The 19,565-nt window shown below is 50.1% G+C and overlaps 1 protein-coding gene across 2 annotated transcripts in view; it reads right to left on the minus strand.

The window, feature by feature from the left end:
- The window catches only part of RUNX1 (RUNX family transcription factor 1), a 174,558-nt gene that overhangs the window by 64,629 nt on the left and 90,364 nt on the right, over nucleotides 1-19,565 (minus strand). The window contains exons 3-4 of one of the 2 annotated variants that reach the window (XM_068425022.1): nucleotides 8,657-8,910; nucleotides 3,330-3,486 (exon numbers count right to left, since the gene is read on the minus strand). In XM_068425022.1, coding sequence (XP_068281123.1) covers nucleotides 3,330-3,486; nucleotides 8,657-8,910 — 411 coding nt within the window. Of the gene's footprint in view, nucleotides 1-3,329; nucleotides 3,487-8,656; nucleotides 8,927-19,565 lie in introns of those variants that run through there. The other variant, XM_068425023.1, reaches the window with a different exon arrangement.

Consider the following 19,565-nt stretch of genomic DNA (forward strand, 5'->3'; position numbering starts at 1 on the left):
CAAACTGCTTTTATACAACATCTCGATGTTTCGGGTGACCTGTGATATTCTCAGCTCCCATTCTGGGTGTCAAGAAAATCAAGTGGTTGTTTTTTTTTAATTCTGAACGACAGGTATAGGCAGAGCAACAGGGGCAAGTGCTTGCTGTTAGATACGAAATGAAGCTGAAACGCAGTTCGTTTTTTTTAAGCTTTGGCCAATACTGGGTTGGTGCATCTGCTCTGACAGACAGGCAGGATCAGACCCCCGAGCCGCTGTAGCTCTCTCACGGCCAGTGCAGAGCCACTTATTCACTGAGATGAAAATGTGGACAATGATAGTCTTAATTTGAAGCAGCCGTCAGACTGTCTTGCTAGACTTCATTTAAAGCCCACAGAACAAAATTTAAACTATTTATTAAGAATGTCAAGAATGACAATTTCCTGCTTTCTTAGAAGGGAGAGAGTGGTGGCTTGCCATCAGTTCATCAAGGCTTTTAATGGGGATGGTTACACCCGGGCGATAACCGATGCACAGGGAACTGTCACCGGTCGAAGCCGTTCCTTATTCTCCGTCGGGGATTTTAAATCACCCGAGGTACACAAAGAGCGTCCACTCTGACCGTAACCGACGTGAACTTTCAATCACCGTTCACATAATACTCCTGGCATCACATTATCACTGGTGGCAACTGAACTTATTCAAACTCAAATATTACACAGCAAACAAAGTTTCGGTTAATTTTCCTCCAGCGAAGTATCAAAGGAAGCAATGCCCTTTGAAGCAGCTACCTTACGCTTTAGGCTTTAAACAAATTCAACAGAACAGCACCTCAGAAATCCCGTACCAAATGCAAACAATCCCCACCTTTGGAAAACAATCCCCTGGTCGAGGAGTAAACAAAAGCATACATTAGTCACTCGCTCCAAAGATGGGCAGCCAATGGAGGTGATGAGATTTAACCTTGAAGACTGACTAATAGCGTGCAGCGTTTCCAAATCACTCCATCACTTAAAGGATCCCCGAGCACCTGAATGTCATACAGCATACAAGGTTTATGTACGTGTGCCTGTGACCGGCTACTGGCAACCACTTATGGTAAGGGGCTCGGCGACGCTCCCCGCCAAGCTTTTCCATATGAATAGGGACTGTTCTCTCTCAGCTGCTGGATTTTGACCTTGAAACTCACACAGTTCACTGTTATGATTTCTAGCTTCATTACCATGGCCAGGAACTGAACTACAGGTTTGTTTTTATTAGCTTCTCCGCCACTTTGCCAGCTATTCATTTGAATCTTCTAAACAGTCATCTCTGAATCATAATGCAAATTCCATTTACTGAAAAGGTGGTACCTTTAATATAACAAATGAACATGTTTAATGACTGATACTTTTAGACATTACAGCATCTCTCATGTTTTCAGTAAATGGATATAATTTTCTCTGCATTACCCTATTATTATTCTTTGCTAGCATTACGAAGCTACGTTCTCAGCTGCGGGTGTTTTCCTCCAAGTGCATTTTGAAGACAACCCAAACAGCACGATTTAAAATACATTTCCCTCTGTATCCTCAGCTAAAAATGCTGCAGGATACACAGGGATCGGGTTGGTATTTTATTCTTCAAATGTATTTACTGCTTGCATCTATGTTTCAACAGGGCCATGTTCTTCCACAACTGCTGACTGTATTTATACTGGAAGAATATCTACAGATGCATTTCACTTCAAAGGCAAATAAAGGCTGTTGTGTATAATCAGGATAACTTCCTCGGTCTGAAGCCTGACCCATCTCCCATTTGCAATAAAACATTTTGAGAGTAAGCAAGCAGAAGTGGGTCACCTTTGTAACTCTCCTGAAGTGTGCTCATAACTCCGTTCGTGTTCATAAGAGCCATGATGCAACCACACATCAGGAGATGTCTCAGGTGCCCACATGGGGAGAGAGGGAGGGGAAAATGGTGAGGAGGGGTCAGCGAGCCCCGAGTACTTCGTCTGGTTCAGAGAGACACCATCGCACAAATTCCTCAAAAGGGCAGTATACAGAAACCTACTTAAGTGCAGCAGACACTATCGTTTTGATTTGTGAGTGTTACAGCACTGAATTGTCCCTAAATAACACTGCTATGTTTGGAATGCCATAATGTTATGTTCCGATTTTGCTTAAAGACATGAAAGAAACGGAAGAAATATACATAAGTAAATATCATTTGAAGTCACATGGAAGATGCGACAGTTTTTAATTCTTGACCTTAAAAGAGAGAGGCGCATGTTTTCTAGGAGCTTTATCTGAGCAACAGCGCACCAGCTTCTCTTCTGTGGGTTTGACTGAACCCCCCCGACCCATGCGAAGGGACTCCACTCACAGCAAAACAAGGGCAGTAATGCAAGAGCAGCGCCTAAAATAATCTTGTAATAGAGAGGTAAACATGACTGCTTGGAATTTATGGGGTTTAAGATTATGGACCGGTGCCAAAGGGTGAAGTTGCGAAGGGTCCTTCTGTTAATTTTATGGGCTTTTGGATCAAGATTTGTACACCTGCCCACTCACATGCGACTTGAGCCACATGCACCACACACTATTTGCAGCTTTCTAACAACATTTTAATATAGTTCTAGTCTAAGTCGGCTTCGACTCTTACTTGTCACTTAAGCTCATAAGGCCTTTTTATTTACTATGTACTAGTAATCACTGGTTATCACAGAGATACGGCAAGTCAGATACTAAGCTCTTCTGTTCTGTTCTATCCTACGCACCTTGCAGGAGCACATTAAATAACAGGACTACTGCGTATTGTTCTGTATCTACTTCAGAGAAAGAAAGGTCAGAAAAAGTGCCCTGTGCCTTCATCAGGTTATGATGAAGCCAGAAAATTTTTAGATCTATGCAAGAACTACTTGTAATTTTAGGTTGACTCGCTCCATTACAGAGACCTACTTTTGCAGAGACTGCCTGGGAGCCCCGAGATGGTGATGAGTCTTCACAAAAGATGAAAATTCTCATTTAAAATTGAAAATACGTTATTTAAACTTAAACATGGGCAATATTGTGCTGTTCTGAATTTGACGGGATGGCTTCTGGAGTCAAAATGTGACTTGCTGTCTATGTGGTAATTTTTTTTCAAATGAGATGTCACTGTTTAAAAATTGAAGTGACACGGAGGATGAGCTAGGATAAAGCAAGAAAACCATATAGCTAATTCTGTGCCTTTGGAATTGGCCTATGCCAGATATTGCAGCATTCCCTGCTGCAGAAAACCCAGTAGACGCCATCTTCAAATTCCTTTCATGTAACCAGAACTTGACATAACTGGTGAACATGACCGAAGTGTAGTTGAGAACAAACACCTACCTCTTCCACTTCTACCCACGAATCGGAGGTCGTTGAACCTTGCTACTTGGTTTTTCATGGCAGCTGTGGCATTTCTGAGTTCTGCAGAGTAGTTTTCATCATTTCCAGCCATCACGGTTACCAGTGTCCCATCAGGCACATCTCCCAAGGCCACCACCTACGAAATCAAGGAGCAGAAGCCTCAGCTTCCTTACGTGACATTTCATTCGGGGTGCAGAAGATCAACAAGTAACGTGATGAAATAGGAAAAAGCAGCAACAGCAAATATCTATGTAGACTAAGAAGCTGTTTGGGGAAAACAGGAATTGCTTCCATTCCTAGTTTGCAGGTCTACAGAAAAGTTTTTACATTGACGCACCTCTGAAATACACAGCATAATGTGTACGCTGACACGAAAAATACATGAAATAAGCTTTCCAAAATATACTTCCGTAATTGTCAATAAACAAATTCAAGTAACAGGAACCGATTCTGGTCTGATTTATATCAGTAGCATTACTTTTAAGCTACAGCGAAGTCAGCACAATGATGGAAATGTAAAATTCAAGAGAAAACAAAACCAAGCTGATTGTCTTATGGATGCAGAGAGTCAGAGTCCCCACAGCTGTATCAGTTCCCTATCTTTTCCGCCTGCTGCTCTGAACAGAGCTGCCCCAGCATAAATTCAGAATAAGTCCATGGAAAAGCAGGCCTCGATCAAATGTTTAATCACAACTTGCTGAACAATTTCTTTTTTTTTCCTTTAGAAGCATGAAAGCAAATCATTGACTTAAGACCTCACCCGCAACCTGATGGATGGAAATTGTGATCTGAACTAATGAAATCTGCAATCGCTCAGACAAAGGCTTTCACCTCGTCCGAAATGTTTGCGCTGTAGCTCTTTGGTGCCAGCATCTATCAAACAAATATTTAGGAACACAGGATGCGCCACATTTCTGCTGTGATGCACTGAGAGATAGACAGTTTTCTAACCTTAAATACTCTGAGTTGTATCTACAATGTTCACATTGATTAAACTATGAAAAATTTAATTTTATCTGATCTTCTTGAGCAGGACCGAATTCTCAAAAGAATTTTACAGTGCCGTAACCGAATGGATGTCTGGTGTGTCTCTGGATTTACTCTGGCAAAAGTAAGAGCTTGAATTAGGTCCTCTACCATACTCTTTTTAGATCCTGTTGCTGTTCCCCCAATTAAGTCTACAGTAGCGCCCTCAGGACTACTCCCCAAAAAAAGAAAAAAAAAAAAATAGCTAGTTTTTATTTCCTCTTTTACACATTCTAAGAGGAAGTAGTCCTGCATCATGTCCTCTGAGTTGCAGCTCAGTATTTTTCCTTCCTCTTAGCGTTTTCTAGCTTGTGTCCATGCAGTTATAATCAGCTCAAACTTGTCACGGCCCAGTCTTATTTCTATTAGTTTCTAATTACCCTGTTCTTTCCAAACAGGATCAGCGGCTCCTTTACTTGTTCTGTTTCTGATGCTTCTTCCCCAGCCACAGCTACCTCCCGTAATACGAGAGAGGTCTCCAGTCTCAGGTATTTCACAGCCTTTCCTTCTGTAGGAGGCTGCGTTTCTCACTTCAGTGCTCTCCCTTTTGTCACCGATAACCCTTATTTTCAGTTCCACATGCAAAGTTAAAATCACTGTGTCAAAATTCCCTCTTTACATATCTATTTCAACTTCCTCTTTCCCGTTCCTCTGCGGCCCAGGCTTTTGGTTTTTTGTTCTCCTCTGTGTGCCGTAATGCGTTCCTGTGGCCTGCGCTACGCTCAGCGTTGTGCTTTTCACATTTCCCTGATCTTGGCATAAAATAGACCTGCTTGAAACATCGAAGCTAGTGAGTTTTCTCCTCGCACAGCGTTGTGTCATGAGGCACAGGTGAACCCAGTTCTTAAAAAGTTACTGTAAACCTTAATGCATGCACATATATTAAAGGCACAAGAAAGGGAAAGGCAAAAATTGGGGCATTACCCTCACCTCCCTGTGATGCAAATATTTGCGTGCTTGTTTAAGGAAGTATATGCTAGCATTTTGAGGGATGAAAAACCTTCACGAATCCAGGGTCAGTTGTCTCTTAAAGAAAAAACATTTTAAATCACCATTTCCAAATTACACTGAAGGCAACCTCAGAGATAACACACATGAAGAAAATATTAGAAACAAGTATAAAAATTACACAGCCCAGAAAAGAAACTAGAGTTAAAAGTCACAGACAATAGAAACAGAAATACAAACATTTACATTAGAAAAAAGACTAAACAGATAAGTTGGGACTTGCTGACTGGAGTTATCTAGTACTTTGTTGTACTCTTTAGCTCTTAAAAAATACGTATTTCTAGAGAAGCGAGAAGAGTATCAGAGTTGCAGCGCTGATGGGTATCTAAATTAGCTAATTCTGCTGCATTAATCAAACAAAATTGGCCTTTTAAATTAACATTTAGATTCTTTCTTAACAGTGTTTGGACAGTGAATCTATATGACACCTTAATACAGTTATTATGTATTATTTTCTAAGTTTCTCAGAACCATTCTTTATTTTAGGAAAAAAAATACCTGGAAATGATAATTTTGGTTTGAAATAATATCCTGATCCTAAAGATCAAACATGAGTGAATTTTTCTAAGGAAACGTGAAGAGAAAACTCTCCGTCTCTCTCTTGTTATTGATGCAATGTGTTTCAAACACTTGATTAAACTCAGCGCTTTTTTGTCAGATACAAATAAGATGTTGGCAGCATAGGGATGATGTGAACTGATTTTTCTAGTTCCTGTTCCAAATGATCTTAAAAATTACGACTTTTAAAAATGCCTTTGCGAATGTTCAATATTTAGGATAAAACCAATGAGCTTGTTTGATACGTGGCAAGCTATTCCAGGGCTCATTTCTCAGCGATCCACAGCGGGAGCGTTTTTAGGGGGGGGACGAGGAGCAGCGAGCGCCCCTGCAAGCAGGTGCCTCCCAGCACGGCATTTCAGGAGCTCACGAGGAAACCCTCTCCCGGGTTTGCGGGTTTTTTTTTTTTCTTTTGTTTGCGTATTTCTAGGTTAAACTACCTCAGTGTTACAAATGCCTGCTTTCGTCTGTTTGGAGAACCTGACCCCTTACTCTTGTTTGCAGAAGCTGGGAGCGGGCTGGCTAGTTAAAACGGAGCGAGGCGGGGGGACACACGCGGAATGAGCGCGGCGTTGGGTATCTCTCGAAACCAGCCCTCGGCGTTTGTTTTCCTCGGGCAATTTTCACACACCCAGGGCAGCCGCCTGCCGCCAGAAGCACCCCCGTGCCCGGGGAGGCGAAGGAGGCCTCGGAGGCGCCGGGACCCCGCGGCTCCCGGCGCCTCGGCAGCGGGGCGAGCCGGGGCCGGCCGGCGGCACCGCTTTGCGCCGGCGGCTTGGGCGGCCGGGCAGGAGCGGGAAGAGCCGCTTCTTGTCGCCCCTCCGCCCCGTCCCCGCCGGGAGATGACTGGGGCTGGGAGCGCGGCCCGGGCACGGCCACGCGTGGCACGGGCGGGGAGCCGCCGCGGTGGCCTCCGGCCGCAGGGGTCCCCCAGCGGGGACACCGGCGGCGTTTGGGGACTTCGCTATCTCCCTTCCCGGCGGGGCGGAGCGGGTTTTCACGCCTGTTCCACACCGTAACGCTGCCTTCCAGCTTCCCGAGTAATTAGCAGCAGCTGCCTACTGCGTGGGTGACAGGATAATAATTAATCTAAATGTGTGAATTTAGGAACTGACCCTGCCGATGAGTTCCTCCCTTTCCCCAGACTCATGCGTAAAACAAGAAGACTCTCCTGACACAAAACTTTTCCCTAAAGCCGCCTCCTCAGCAGGATTTCCCAAAGCTCTGGGAGCTGAACTGATTCCCTTCTCCCTCGTTTCTCCTCCCCCCCCAAAAAAACCCATCGGAAAGACTCGGGTTTGGTCGCCTTCAGAAAAGTCGTACTGAGGCGGTCGGTGTTTAGTGACCGCAAAAGAAAGCACGAATTTTACAAATCCCAATCCTAAATCTAACCCCAGGGCTCCGAGGGAGCAGCATGTCTCTGCGGCTCCCGCCTCGGAGGAAAGAATAACGAGAATAATTACCTTTTCCTTTCCCTGCTCGCAAGCGTATCTACTACATGAGCATCAAGAAACCCAGCGCATCCAAGAAGTTAGCGATAGACCCAAGTCAAAAAAGAGCGTGACCAAGGGCGGGGCGGGGGGGTGAATTTTGCTTGAACCCGGGTAACGGGAAAGCAGGCCGGGCAAGGGAGACAAGCGCAGCAGTTATCCCCCGCCGCCCTTCCCCGCCCGCAGGCAGCCGGGGGGCACCGCTCGGCAGGGCCCCGGCCCCGGCTCCGCACCACCCCGCAGCATCGCCGCCGGCGGCCCGCGGCAGGGGGGAAGCTGGGGTGTGCTTCCCCCCCGTCTTTTGCCGCGGTTTTGCTTGGACTACCGAGTACAGATTTAGCAAGGGGCTCTGGAAACGGGAGAATTCCAAGCAGCCGCAGGGTCTGCCCAGGGTAGGCCCCGACATTTACTATTATAAAAACAGACAAAAAAAGGAAAGATGTGTTTTTTTTCCGAAGAGCCCCTGGCAGTCTGGCGGGGGGAAGCCCGGCACCTCCGGAGCGGGGCCGGCCGGTGCCGCTGGGCACTCGCTGCGGGAGGGTCCGCGGCGGCGGGCCTGTGTCCCCCGACGGTGGCAGCCCTGCAGGGCGCTGCGGCGCGGGGGCTGCGGGCAGAGGGACGCCCCGCCGCTGTGGGCGGCTTCTGGGGGAGCCCGGGGCTCCTCCAGTGCCGGGACGCCTGCATCTGTCTGCAACGGGCTGCGCCGGCATCTGGTCCCCAGGGCAGCCAGACTCCTTGGGTCTGTCCCTTTTCTTTTTCTTTTTTTTTACCGCTTGAGCAGAGCCGCTCCTCAGTACCAAAGTTACGAATGGGCCGAAGAGGGAGGCAGCGGCTGGAAGGAGCCTGCCCAGCCCATCGCATGCCCCAGCAGCCGCCGCTCGCTCCTGCCCGGAGCCCGGGCGAGAGCCGCGCCGCGCCTGCTCGCCCCACGCCTTCCCACGCTGTCGCGAGTGGCAGCGACCGCGGAAGGAAGAAGGAAGGATGGAAGGAGGTGCGGGGTCGGCCGCGACCCACCGGCTCCGACGTGACCTCCCCGTCGGGGCGAGCCGTCCCGCCTGGCCGTCCAGGTCCCGGTCCGGGTGCGGGTCCGAGCCCGTGGGTCAGCACCCCGTGCCCCCCAGCCGCGGGGCTCGCAGCCTGCCCTCCCCTGCCCTCCCCTCCCCGCCGGCCCACCCCGCCGCCCCTGCCCCCTGAAGCGCGATTTTCGGGAGCCGGCAGACGTACCTTGAAGGCGATGGGTAGCGTCTTGTTGCAGCGCCAGTGGGTGGGCAGCACGGAGCAGAGGAAGTTGGGGCTGTCGGTGCGCACCAACTCCCCGGGGTGATCCGCCAGGACCTCCACCATGCTGCGGTCGGCGCTGCGCAGCTTCCCCGGCAAGGCGCCGCTGTGCTCGGCACCGGGCAGCGGCAGCGGCTCGGTCATCTTCCCCGGGCTCAGCGTGGTGGAGGGCGGCGTGAAGCGGCGGCTGGTGCTGGTATCTACGGGGATACGCATCACAACAAGCCTTTTGAGTGAAAGACCTCCACAGAGTTTTTACAAAACAGCGAAACGAGCGAAACTCTTCAGCGATCTGCTCTCTGGGGACCAACATAAACGGATACAGGCTGAGGACCCGGGGGAAACTTGTTTCTACGCCAGTCCCCAAAGTTAATTTTTTGCTGAAGGCGGCTGAGATAGCGAGCACGCCGAGACTTAACTCTTGGCTTCCTGGCGGTGCGGAACAGATCACGTTAATCCGATAAGCGAGAGGGTCGTCCGTGCGGGGCTTTACCGCGATGCCTGCGCATCTAGGCTGCAGCCGCGACGCAAAAAGTTATCGCGGGGAAAGCTCCTTTCAAACTCCCAAGCACCGTGGAAAAAAAATTAGGCAAGTCAAACAGGAGACGCGATCAGAAACGCATGCAAAGCCTGGGCTTTCCAGAGAGTCAGTTGCCTATCAGTTTCTTCCAGGTGATTTCTCTACAGTCCCTAGAGGAAACAAAATACATCAGCGTCTTCCGCAGGCAAAATCGCTCTTTAAGAGAGGGAAATTCGGGGTCAGTCTTCAGAGAAGGCGGTACGCGAGCTAGACTTTCTGATCAAAGGTCAGCTGGCTACAACTGTACATATATTCACGTACACACACGCACGCACACACACATATACTATACTTCATAAAATATTTACAATATCATCTGTAGAGAATTTAAGCACAACAGGAATCCATTAATGTTCTCGGCAAGATTTTTTTTTAAGCAGCCTTGAAAATCAGCTTCAGTAGTTTGATTCGTGTTGCTCTAAGAGTGCTCGTGTCATGACCTTTCAATTGTTCTTGCGCAAAAATAAAAAAAGCAAATAAGCTCAGTGCCCAGCATTCAAGCTTTAAACCTCTATCCTTGTCTTTGGTATACCGTCTGTCACCAATTCAAAGAAAGGTCGCAACCGATCGCAAACTCTGAGGCTAAAAGGTCCACAGCTGAAAACTTGGGTTTGGGGATGTTGGTTAAATTGTGGGTTCTCTCTGTGGTTTTGTGTGTGCAACAGCGCTCTCTCTCTCTCACTCACGTCCTCCTCAGCAGTCAAACCAACAGTCTGCAACAACTTCGGCAGTCATTGCCAATGTTTTTTTTTCGGTATCTGAGGCAGTCTTCCTCTAACTCGGCCGCAGGAACCGGCTGCTTAACAATATTTGAACCGCAGCAGGTGGAAGCCTGCTTTCGGAAGCATGGCTTTTCTCTCGGCCGCCTCCAGCCAGCGGGACGGATAGCCCCAGCCTGCGCGGAGAGCCCCCACGCACACACTGAAAACCAAAAGCAACCAACCAGCAACAATAATTGAAAAAAAAAAGATTTTTTAAAAATAATAAGCCACTACTTTTGAACGAGTGAAAGCTTTCCTTCCGCAAAAGAGGAGGTGGTGGCGGGCGGGGGTGGAGGAGCCCACGGAGAGAGACGCAAAAGAACCGGAGGAGATCAAACCCCTAAAGTTGCCAGCCAGGGTTAGAAGTTACTGCCTCCAGCCCAGACGACCGCTCAGAGAAAGCGCATTTCCACAGCGGAGAGCTCCCGGGTCTTCACGTGAGCCGCGGGGAACGCAGCCTTCCTTCTGGCCGCCCGGCCGCCCACGCCGCTGGGGCACCGCCGCTCCGCCGGGCCGGGCCGGGCCGGGCCCTGCCGCTCCGCGCTCTGCTCCGCCGCGCGGGGCTGGGGTTCCGCGCTGCCCGCCCGCCCGCCGCCCCACTCCCGCCGCCGGGATGAATGGAGGTGGCCGGGAGCGAGTTGGCTGCGGCGGGCGGAGTGCGGAGGAATGTCATTCCCCCGGCTGCTTTGCATACGGGGAGGGCGCCGGCCAATCACAGCCCTTTCCGGGAGCAGCCAGGGCGCGGCCGCGGGCCAAGGGGCTCCTGGAATTGGCGCGCCCGCCGCCGCCGCCGCCGCCGCCGCTGCTACTGTGGGGCGCGGGGGGTGAGCGCCGGGTCGGCGGGACGCCGCGGACACCGCAACCGCGCACCCGCGCACCCACGGGAGGACTGCGGGCTGCCGCTGCCCGAGCCCACCGCAAAGGCGGTGGCGGCGGGTGCCCGCAAGGTGCCCGCAGCGCCGCGGACACCGCCCTGGCAGTCCCGCGTCCCCCGAGCGAGCTCCCGGCGGCGTTTGCTCTGGGGCGTTTCCTCCCCGCGGAGGGGGTCGCATCCGTACAGAGGGAGATTTGGACCGGCGGCCGCCGAGGCAGCCGCCGCCGGGCTGGCGTCCCCCGTCCGCCCCGCTACTTCCCGCCCCCGCGGACAAGGACGCGGCCCCAAGGGCCGCTCGACATGTCCCGGCAGCCGCCCGGCCCCCAGACGGGGCACATCTCTCGGTGCAGCCCAGCCACCAGCCGGGCCTGCCGGCAGCACCGCCGGGGACGAGGCCGGGCCGGAGGGCGGGCAGCGACGCAGGGGCAGCAGCAGGCCGCCGGCGCCTGCCCCGCCGGCCGGCCCGGACCCGCGGAGCCGGTAGCGAGGATGCTGGGCGGAGGCATGGCTGTCCTGTCGGGCTGGGTTGGGGTTGGGGTTGTATTTTTTGGTGGTGTTCTTTGTTTTTTCTTTTATTTTTTGGTGCTGGTCGCGAATGTCGTGTGCTCGCCGCTGCCGTTCCTCGGGCTGGGGACGGGGCGATCCCGGCCCGCTGCCGCCGTCTCGGCCGAGCCCCGACCTGTCCCCGCCGCGCTCTTGGCACGGGCTTGGGGTTCCTTACGTTAAATCTCACACCCCTCGTTCCCCCTTGTCTCCTCTCCCCGCCACGGTCTCGCCGTGTGCCCGTCGGCAGGGCCGCCGCTCCCCAGGGCCACCCCGGGACGCCTCCTCCGCCCCCGCCAGCTCAGCAGCCGCGGCGGCGGCCGGCTGCGCTCCCCCGGGCCGGGCGGGCTTTGAAGGGGAGCGACAGTAGCTGCGGCGGGCTGGGTGGGTGGGATTGCGGGCGTGGGGTGTGCGCGGCCGCGGAGGGGACACCACCGGGGCCGCCTCCCGCGGCAGGCAGCCGGGCTGGGAAAGGCCCACGGGAAGCGGGCCGGGGCTGCTGCCCGCCGCCGGCGCTTGCGCAAAGCGGCGGCGGCGGCGGCGGCTGTCCCGGGGACGGCCCGCGGTGCAGCTCCGCGGCGGGGCCGGCAGAGGGGGCCCGCCGCCCGCAGTGGGTCCGGCATAGGGGAGCCGAGTGGGGGGGGCGCGGGGCGACCCCGGGAAAGGGCGGCCGCTCCCTGCTCGGCTCGCTGAGGCCAGCACCGCCCGTCCCCGCCGGAGCCCACGGGGGCTGCGGTCCCGCGGGGGACGCGACCCGCCGCATCCTCTGGGGCGCGGCTCCGCGGGGACAGTGGCCTTGCGGTGCGGCTGGCTGGGAGCCCCTGGTACCCACCCCAGGGCGAGGACAGGGCAGAGGGGACCCTCGGTTTTGCCGACACCCTCTTTGGAAACGCTCCGGAGTTGGGAAAATAACCGCCGGTAACGCGTTTTGGCACACCGCGACCTGCGGGGACGGGAGCAGAGAGCGAGCTCCTGCCATTTACACTGCCTGGCTTACACGCAATTAAACTGAAAGCAGGCGGAGCGCCCCGGGTGAGAGGAATTGGGTTTTGCCTCCCCGGAGCCTGCTGCCGGGGCGAGGGATGCGCCGGATGTCCGGCGGGGCAGCGCTCTTTGCGCGGAGACCCGCGCAGCGCAACCGAGTTCGGGAAGCGGCGCAGCCGCCTGCCACCAAATTCACGGTACAAGCGCCAGATGTAGATTTGCTCGCACCCCTCCGGTGCCGGTCAGGAGCGCCTTCACCTCTGCGGGGGGAGGTGCTAGGCTCCGGCTGCCCCGCCGTCCCGTCGCGGAGGGACCGCTGAGGCGACGCCGGGCCCGGGGCTGCCCATCCCGGGGCTGCCCGTCCGCGCCCGGGACTGCCCCGCGGCACCTCCGCGCCGCAGGATTACAGCTTCATCTTCGCATGACCTGCCCCCTTTGCCTCCTTCCCTTCACTCCCCTCTGACAAATGACGCAGGGCCGGTTTTCTGTCTTCCCCCCCACTCCAAAGCGCTGCGGTGGGAGCGCGGACGGGACAGGGAGACTCCGCGGGGGCGGCAGCGGCAGAGCGGGGCTCAGCCCCCCCTCCAGTCCCGCTTGCAACACGTCCCTGTGTGAAGCAGGCGAGTTTGGTGCAGAAAGCTCTCTGTTTCACACCAAGTGCCAATGGTTTGTGTGTGGTTTTCTTTTTTTTTAAAATCCGTCTCTTACCGGGTTACTTCTTTCTTGTATGAAATTATCCCGAATTTAAATTATTAGGGAGAGGTTTCCTTCTGTTTTAACGAAAAAAAAATTATACAGGCAAATAGCTGTTATAAACTGCAGCTTAAAAGCCATCTGGGGTACATTAGTGGCCGATAACTTTTTACGGGCATTGTAGAGATAAGAGTTATTTTACTGATGTACATACATCTACATACATAGCCTAAAATGCTAAAATACGCATACAGTGTTTGAGGTCTGTTTTTTTTTTTCTTTTTCCCCTCTTCTGTTTTAGCCAAGAGGTAGGGAGTATTTTATATTTAAATTAATGAATACGTTGAGCTGAATTGCACTCGCTGCTTTGCATCCCATCTTAATCTGAACTTCTTATAAATACGAAATAAACCTGATTTATTACGCACGTGAATAGTCAGAAAGATACAAAATGCCACGATTTAACAGAAGACGCAGAAAACATCACACACTTACAGTTTTCTAGAACTTAGCAGCATTACCAGTGCTGAGATAAAGGACATTAATGTAGACTAAAGGCGACAGTATTCTTTTTTTTAGCTGCGCAGGAGCCAAGCTTTTGCAAGGTGAGTTAAAGAGTTAAGTAAGAGAGGGCAGACAGGGAAAATAACGTGGTGATGATATTTTGATGCAGATTGAGCGATGTATTTTACATGCCATTAACACATGGGTTGTTTTTTTGGGGGGTTGGTCTTTTTTTTTTTTTTTTTTAGTTTGTTTAGCTAATTCACTAATTCATCTTCCGTATAATTTTATTTTTGCACGACAAAGAGAGGAACTCCCATAGGAATTGACTGTCCCCTTATTATATCTTGAACAGGTACTCTGGAAGAATAGGAATTAGCAAATTAAGCAGCTTGCAGAAATATCAGTGATAAGGCAAAGTAAGGAAACGATGCAGGGTATTTAAAGCTGATGCTTCTTCTCACATGGTAAGACTTTTTAGCATCCCTAATGCTAAGACTTGCCCTCGGACAGTCAGTCTTTTATGCAGGAATCCTTTTGAAGCGGGATTCACAACCGGTGTTATAACTGTACCAATTCACATGCAGCACAGCTTACGTTTGTATTTTGACAACAATTTATTACAGCCGTAAACAAACCACAAGTGAATCTCTATCTGCCATGCCTCGCCTCTGTCGTACAGTATTACTCGACCACAAAGCACCGCGCTTTTTACATAACATAGTTAAGCAAAAGCTTCGGAAATATGAGAGAAGGAGCAATAATTTAGGGATGAATTTTAAACAGCCTAAATTGCAAAGGGTGAATTAGAGCCTAAAACCAATGCAAGTTCCCACTGCACAGGTAAATATTCCATGGCCAGGCAGGCAGCAATGCCCACTTGTTTGTAATGGGCTGAATTTGTGTGGGATGGGAGAAAATTTGCACAAAACAGACAACAAAACATCCTGTTAAAGGAGAAAAAAATGCAGACCTTGACAGAGCTGGCATACATGTCATAGGAGCACAAACGGAGAGAACTGGCTGCAGACTCTCATCTTGCCAACACTTAGAAACATGTCTAACCTCATTCTTAGTGGTGTTTCTGCTGAATGCAATAGAAAACTCTTTGCAATTATGCATGTGCTTAATTGTTCAGAGCATCTGAGCTTAACGTGGCATTATCCAGTGGGTCACCTCCTACCTCTTGCACCTGAATTCATTTAATATATGTATTAAGGCCCTCTTAAAGATGTTTATAGTGGTGTAAGTGTGCCTTGCATCTACTAGTGATGAATCAGTGGGTTAATGCCTGTGAATGAAATTTGTAGGATCAGGCTTCTGAATTGCCCCTGCAAGTATTTATTGCATAGCTGTTACCATCATGGGTAATTCCACTGACTGAAGTGAAAAAAATTGCTATGATATATTACCTTATTTTTTGGCTACTGGAATAATGAAACATTGCACAGAGAAAAGCAGCAGCTGGTAAATAAAAAGAAAAGATTCTCCTTATTTCCTGCAGTGATTTCTCACGCACTATGAAATAGGCGTATTTCACCCCAGCGTGTAAAGTGCACATATGATGCCACCAAGAATGAGATGTGAGATGGGCAGCATAATACAGGGGAAATGTAGCCAGGACTACACAGGTGCATGATGTCTAACTTCCCACTGTTTCAGGGAGGGGGAACTGCCTAAATCCCTCCAGGGATTTCGTCTTTGATCTCTGTTAACTGATACAAGGTTATTCACTCTGGAAGCCGGGAAACTGGCTGCAGCTCAGTTTATGCAAACCAGAGGGGTTGTGAGGAAAGATTAAATAATGCATATTCTTTCAATATCTTTAACCTGCCATCTAATTACGTGTGACCCGAGTTTACCACTGAAAAAGTTCCCAAGGACTCTCCATCCTATTTAGGACCTCCAGGTGATAACGGTGGCCAAAAGCCTGTCTCATTCTTCCTGGGCAGAAGCTGATAACCTTTTTCTTTTCAAATAGGGCAGACCAATCCATGCTCTTGTCACTCAAAATGTTTTAGAGGGTAGACATGACTCCTGTTTTGAGGATGTGGGGAATGATTTGCCTGAATAGTTGGCATGTTATCAGAGACACAGATGGCAAGGACATGGACCTACATAGGAAGGGAGCTACCTTTTACCATTTCATCTCCCTCATCATTCAGGAACTGCAACCCAGAGAGCTGCACCTCTCTTGACTCAGACTATCAACTGGTGGCAGCAATGGGCCAGGAGTGGGGTACACCCAGGGAAGGACAATTTTCAGGAGAGGCTGAATTGTGAATTTGCATCCAGTGTTAACCCCAGCTTTGCAGGTCCTCCTGGGGTTTTGCTGGGTGAAGAAATGAGTCAAACCAACAGCCAAAGGAGGAGCTTGGACTGGGCAGAGCCCCAAAAGTATGGGTGGTGAAACGCAATTTGGCTGACTCTTCCTACCGGCATGGATGCGATCTCAATGCCCAGCAATGCAGTGCACCCAACTGTATGACTGATGCAGCACTTCACCAGTGCCACCACCCCTGGAGACATTTCTCCACGGTATCCTTCCTCCCTGTTTTCCTCAAGGGGCAGATTTAATAATCATGAAGCTACTGCAGCAGCTGCCTGTGTTGATGTCCGTCCCCCGCCCCCCCGTCGTATCCCTCTTAGTCAAGCCAGCTCAGCTTTGCTGGGAGGTTTGTTAAGAGCCAAAGCCAAGGCTGGGCTCATTCTCATGCCCACCTGCCTCGGGTGTGTGCCAGCATGCAGGTATGCAGCATGTGCTTGTTGCTAGAGCCCAGAGTCAAGGCCTGCAGACCCAGGCATAGGGCAGGGGATGCCTCTCTCCTCCTCTGCTTCACGAGAAGCGTCCCAATCTGGCTTTAAAAATACTCACTAGAATATCACCAGTGAGACAGTTTTCTGCTTGGTCTTACACGGCTGTTGATAAACATGTGAGTAGGAGTGGAGACTGGGTTAAAGTTTCCACTGCAGAAATACCTTTCGGCAGTTTGTCTTGTGTACGCTCCTCATACCTGCGGACCAGATGTGTGAAATGCATTCCTGTGCAGTTAGGATGCAATGCATTTTGCCTTTCTCAAAGTGAAATTTGGGTACTTGGTGCACGATAAGCAGGGAGAGGCTATCCGGAGGTGCAGAAGCAGAGGTGTCACTAGAGCCGAGCGAGCATCCAGTCTTATTTTCCCAGCACTCAAACCGCAGGGAGAGCAGCGGGTTTAGTCCTGGCCACTGTGTTACTGGCTGTATATCAGTGAATGAGAGAGATTACAGAGAAGGGCAACTACAGTGATTAAAGGTCTGGAAGGAACTACCTATAAGGAAAGATTAAAGGAATTAAATACATACATATAATTTCGGGCAAAAGGGAAGCCAAGGGGACAGCGTGACTGCAGTTTACAAGTACATGAAAGACAACTATAAAGAGGAAGGGGAGGAACTGTTTTCATTAGTGAAAAATGATAAGACAAGAAATAACAGATGCCAACTGAAGCAAAACGAGTTCAGTTTTAAGAGCAGGGGCAACGTTGATCCTAAGATCAAATAGGCAGAGAATATGCTCCCAGGGAAGCTGCAGATTCAACATCACTTGAACTTTTCAAGTCAGAGCTTGACAAGCACCTTGGAGGGGAAAGTTTAAGAAATAATAGAAGCAAAGCCAAAAAGCGCTGGGATGTACTGCATGACCTAGAAGCCCAGATGATTTCGAGGCCATTCGAGAGGGCTGCGGAAAAGAAACACACACAAACACTCAGAGCCTTTGGATGATTTCTTGCTCCGCACAGTTCAAAATTAAAAGGAGGGAGGAGGGAAAGGCTAAGCGAGGAATATTAGTAATTTAATATGATTGTGCTGTGGCTAATCCCTAGAGGAGAAGCCAATTACTTGAAATACTTAGGAGTAAGGGGTGGAGAAGGGAATGGAAATTGTTGAAAAGCTGCCATCTGGTATAAGTACTTGCTGGTTTGGAAACTTAAAAAATACGCATTGTGTGCCATTATACTATGCTCATTACATGCCTAGATTAATGCAGATAACATCACCCACACCTAGTATTTTCTGTGGCATTTTATGTACTCAGGTTCACATCATAACAACCTCCAGCACTAATTGTAACATTTGGGCTTTTGATCTTCTGCTCTGGTAGGAACACTACAGATGCCTTGTACCAGCGAATGGGGGGAAAAAATTAAAAAAAAAAAAGAAAAAAGTCCAGCTCCTTTGGTTCCAGGACATTTACAAGGAGCAGTAAATATGACTGACCTGGACAGCAGGGAACAACTCTGGTACAAGGAGGATTCTGCAGATGGCACAGAATTAATATAACTACTTTATTCCCCTCTCTCCCTCTACGAGAGCAAGGGCACGCCGGCAGAGCAGGAACTGCAGCTCAGCTGACAGCTGGCCCTGAGTGCTCTGGACAGCTCAAATCGTATTGGAGAAGCCCTGATGATATTTTGATTTATGCTAGGAGCCGTGCAGGTATATTTCCCTTCTGTACCCCTGACTTTGCTACTGCAGTTAACGGTGACTGACCAGACAGAGAATCAGAATGTACTCAGCCTAGGAAGAATAATTCACTGTAGCCATGGTGCTAATAGGCAAAATGTAATGGTAGCATTCACTTGGTATGGGTTTGCCTTTCTCAGGGACAGTTTGCTTGGTTTTCAGTCAAAATTTAGTATGAGTTATAAATGACTGCAAAAATTCCTATAGGTTCGTAAGCAGGAGATTGAAAGCCTTGGTGTGTTCTGGGGACAAAGCTCCTTCCCCAGGCATCCTCACTGCACTTTACTGCTGACCTGGGAAGTTCTGGGGCATCATCCATGGCCTCTTTACTGGGAGGCTCTGACTCTGCCAGTAAAGAAGTCAATTACAGGGGAGTTTTATGACATTAACTTTGTTTTTCAGCAAATAAATAAGTGATATCAAAACTTTGTACAGAAGCCTAAATCACTACTAACTTTGGCACAAATTTGAGACAGTGAAATTAAGACAGAAAGACTTTTAAATCCAAGATGTCCTTCCATTATCCCTCTAAATAAGGGATTTGTTGTTCAGGTCAACAAGATGCAGAGATGCTTTGGTCCTAATGAAAAGGAGCTCCTGACAGCATAACAGAAAGGAAGAAAGATGGTTTCCAGAGGAGGCTCCCTTTCTCCCAGGCTTGCCAGAAGGAAAGCTGTGGTCTTGCAACACTTTGAACTGGAGTTAACAGCAAGGAGAAATAAGGATGTTAACTGCATCCTTCTTCCTACATTACTTCCACCATTTAGAAATGGTGACAGACTAGAATGGTGAAACAGGAAGAGTTCAGAAGAAAATGATGACATTATTCCCAGTATGACATTGTGATGCTTGTATCAGCAAGTGATATTATTAGTAAAGGCACTCGGTGAAGGGACGGCCTCTCCGCTCCTCCTGTCCCTTCCTGCCCTTCATCTCCTGTTTTAAAGGGTCAGGACAGGTTTTATTTCTCTCTTTGCATTTCCCCTTGTTCCACGACCCATTCAAGGGTGATGGGGTAAATGCTGGTAACTTGTTCATTGCCCACGTGGGAATGTTCCATGCAGTGAGTTTGCAGAGCAGTTCCAGTAGCTGTTCGACAAACTGGCAGCAAGGAAATGACTGGGGTCTCTTTCCCAGGGAGGCTGCAGAGGGGACACAGTGAGAGGCTACTGTAGCTCCAGCTTCAGGTTTAATTTGACTGGACAAGACAGAAACTGGCTTTCAGTCTTGAATCCAGTTTGCCACTTTAAGTACAGCATATGGTGTGAAACAGAACCAGTTTCCTTCAATATTTTTGCAGCCCTCCAGGAAAGGCAGGCAGTACCTTTGCCGTGTGAGCTTCGGCAGCGAACTGCCATGGTTAGAGATGGATTGTCTCTGGGACAGACACTGCTGTCTTGACACAGAGAG

The sequence above is a fragment of the Nyctibius grandis genome, chromosome 2 (assembly GCF_013368605.1).
Source record: "Nyctibius grandis isolate bNycGra1 chromosome 2, bNycGra1.pri, whole genome shotgun sequence".
In the NCBI taxonomy this organism is placed as follows: Eukaryota; Metazoa; Chordata; class Aves; order Nyctibiiformes; family Nyctibiidae; genus Nyctibius; species Nyctibius grandis.